The sequence below is a fragment of the Chaetura pelagica genome, unplaced genomic scaffold, assembly GCF_000747805.2.
Source record: "Chaetura pelagica isolate M959 unplaced genomic scaffold, ChaPel_1.0 scaffold12, whole genome shotgun sequence".
NCBI classification, from domain to species: Eukaryota; Metazoa; Chordata; class Aves; order Apodiformes; family Apodidae; genus Chaetura; species Chaetura pelagica.
In genome coordinates, this window is record NW_009952801.1 from 5515510 (window position 1) to 5518784 (window position 3275).

At 37.8% G+C, this 3275-nt stretch overlaps 1 protein-coding gene across 1 annotated transcript in view; it reads right to left on the reverse strand.

Annotated features, from left to right (window-relative positions):
- Window positions 1–390: 390 nt before the first annotated feature.
- Window positions 391–3275, reverse strand: part of SOSTDC1 (sclerostin domain containing 1) — a 3857-nt gene continuing 972 nt past the window's right edge. The window contains exon 2 of the mRNA XM_009994940.1: window positions 391–1712. Coding sequence (XP_009993242.1) covers window positions 1297–1712 — 416 coding nt within the window. The 3' untranslated portion in view covers window positions 391–1296. The remainder of the gene's footprint in view (window positions 1713–3275) is intronic.

Consider the following 3275-nt stretch of genomic DNA (forward strand, 5'->3'; position numbering starts at 1 on the left):
AAAAAAAAAAAATAATCAAAAAACAATTTGAAAGAAAGTCATTGTATGTCTTGTGATTGCACACTTTTAAACAAAAATAATACAGAGTGGAGAGTGAAAAATACAGGTTTTATGTTGCTACTTCAAAACAACACCTAGGTTTATGAATGTTCAAAATGAAAAAATATATACCAAGAATGCTAAAATGTCTATTTTACATTATCTACAAAATATACGTTCTAAACCAGCCACAAATCATAGGAAAATACTTTGATACATGAGAAAAGCTATAAACATAATAACATTTTGGAAGGAAATAACACACCAAATAATGTTCTTCCACTTTTTAAGATTAAATGTTGAGACCAGTAAAATATGTCCAATTTAAATACACTGAGCCCAACAATATGGTTTTTTAGCAGTGTTTATTTTTGTAAAAAAAAAAAATAATCAAAAAACAATTTGAAAGAAAGTCATTGTATGTCTTGTGATTGCACACTTTTAAACAAAAATAATACAGAGTGGAGAGTGAAAAATACAGGTTTTATGTTGCTACTTCAAAACAACACCTAGGTTTATGAATGTTCAAAATGAAAAAATATATACCAAGAATGCTAAAATGTCTATTTTACATTATCTACAAAATATACGTTCTAAACCAGCCACAAATCATAGGAAAATACTTTGATACATGAGAAAAGCTATAAACATAATAACATTTTGGAAGGAAATAACACACATAAAAGCTCATTAAATAATTACAACAACAAATAAATAGTTTGTTCAGCTTTACTTTTTGATTGCTGCCATGCATATTTTAATTTTTGGTATACTGAAATAAAAGAAAAGTGAGCATGCAAGGCATTTTTTAAGAATGAATCTGAAAGCAGATACTAGGTGGTATATTTTTAAGCTGTTTCATAAGTCATAAGTTCATAAAACATTATATAGAAGGCAATAGACATAATAACTGTTCTCATGAAAGCACACAACAAAGCATCTTTTTACAAAATAGACTTCAGTGAATATTCATGGCAAATTTTCTTTGCCTCCATGGCTGGAGGAAATGTAAAAGTTTATCATGTGGGTTTGGAAGACTTGTGTTATTCCCATCTTGAGCATTTGGCAGATCACCCGAAAGGTCCATATGCTGAGAATGCCCCTTTTGATTTTGGTCAAAGCAATAAGCATATAGTGTCAATTGAGACCACAGCAATGGCAGACTTGTCTTTAAGCAGTCAGAATGGTAAAGTAATTGGCTACAGGTGAGTTCAATTTTGGCAGGACAAGAGGGAGATGAGACAGGATATCTGACTTCTAACTTGTACTATGTTTGCTGGATTTACTGGCTCTTTTCCTCTCTTTGTGATGCTGAATAGGTTTTGCTTGAGAGGTTCCCTCGAAGTTGTGGCTGGACTCATTGTGCTGCCTGGTATATCTCTTGCACTTGCAGGCTGTGACCACAGTTATTTTGTAGGTTCTGATACTTCCATCCTGGCACTGAAGCTGGATCCTCTGAGTGCGAGTTTTGTCATTGACACATCTCCACTCTTGTGAGCTCCGCCTGCTCCAGTACTTGGTTCCATAACCTCCTCCAATCCAGTTGGGGAGCAGTGGCAAAGGGAGGCATTCACCAGCACATACCAGCTCCTTCAGTGGATTGATGCTGGTGCACTGGCCATCTGAAATGTACTTGGTGGATCGCAGTTCCCGACAGCCAACCTGCACACGATCTGTGGAATGCACAGAATAATAAACATTGAGATTCAGAATGGAAAGCTTTCCTTAGCCATTCATATTTCCATTAACAAGCTATGTTTTGGAGAAGTTAAGGTAGGCTGTAATCTTTACAGGACATCTCTTTACTGTTGTGTACCCCAACACGAGGGCCTCAAGCGCTGATGGTATCTCTGGGTATTACCACAGCATAAAGAAATAATTATGATCTGCACTTCAGCAGTTGTGGTAGAAGAAGCAATTTTATTCTCTATCCTTCTCAGGGACATACCTTTTAGAAGAGAAAAAATGCCCCAAGGGAAGAAATGTTTCCTGCTTGTTCTCAGTCTAGGGAATCTGCTCTGTGATGTTTACAACAATTATGCTGGATCATTAACAAGGGGGGAAATAGTGCTTTGGAAACTGTTTATATGCTTTTAAATTACTTTCAAACATTGTATTTCTTCTCATTCCACGGTTAGAGTGGACTGAGTCTCCCGTGAGTGCTGCTGCTCAGAACACAGATACTGCAGAAGTGATAAGGACTGAAGTTACCAGGGAATGGTGTTCTGCATACAAAGTTTGAATGATTAGCACTAACGATTTCAAGAGGTTTTGTTCTTCCCTCAGGGTAACACCATCTTTGTATCGGTAGTGGTCTTTATATTGTGTGTAACATAGAGGATCCTGCAAATTCTCTCAGGCAACTGACATAAAATGAACAAGCAGAGCTTCTCATACAGGCATGTTTGTACCCGTCTGTATGTGTAACTCTGCACCCTGCAATAAACACAACTGTTTATTTCAGTAATTACACTTTGAAATAAACGCCCACAGTGAGCTTAATTTTAATAAGCAATCTTTACTGGCTGTGCTCTCCCTCTTTCTGAAGGACAATTACGGCGCAGGTTCTACACACAATGCAATTAACTAACGCCTTTAAAACAGAAGTAATTACTAGAAACATTTTAGAGTGAATCATAAAAGGCTTTGAAGGTACATCTACATATCACAGCTACAGGCTGCTTCTGTTTCTACTTGGATTTTTGCAAGCTAGTTCTGAACAGAGACACTAAGTTAAGACTGCTTCACCCTGTCGCCTGTGTCTGAAGGATGGGTAGACAGAGAGACTATAAATCTGCAGACTGATTGATCAGAGGGACTGCTTACAAGTTCTCCTGCCTTGCAGAAAAGATTCTAGATTGCCTTCTTGCAGCTGCACTCAGGAATGTACCTGGAAGCAGCTGGTCACAGATTTGAGTTTGTCTTTCCTGTTTTTATGTCTTTCCTGGCTGAGCTTTTATCCAGTGACAGCTCATTGACAATGAATACGTACTGGGCTGCTTCAGTAATCTCATAATGATGACATGCTTCCTGTGCACTTAAACCCTTAGCATTCATAGAAGCTGACACACCTGGCTTCGCTGAAAGGTATTGGTGTCACTTTTTGCCTTCACTTTCCAGGGATGATGCCATTTTTATCGAATCGTTGTGGGTGGGTTGGTGTGTGTATGTCTCTATTTTGATTTCTTTCATTTAAAGAGGCGGGCAGGGGAGGGAACAGGTAAGTCAGCAGAAGG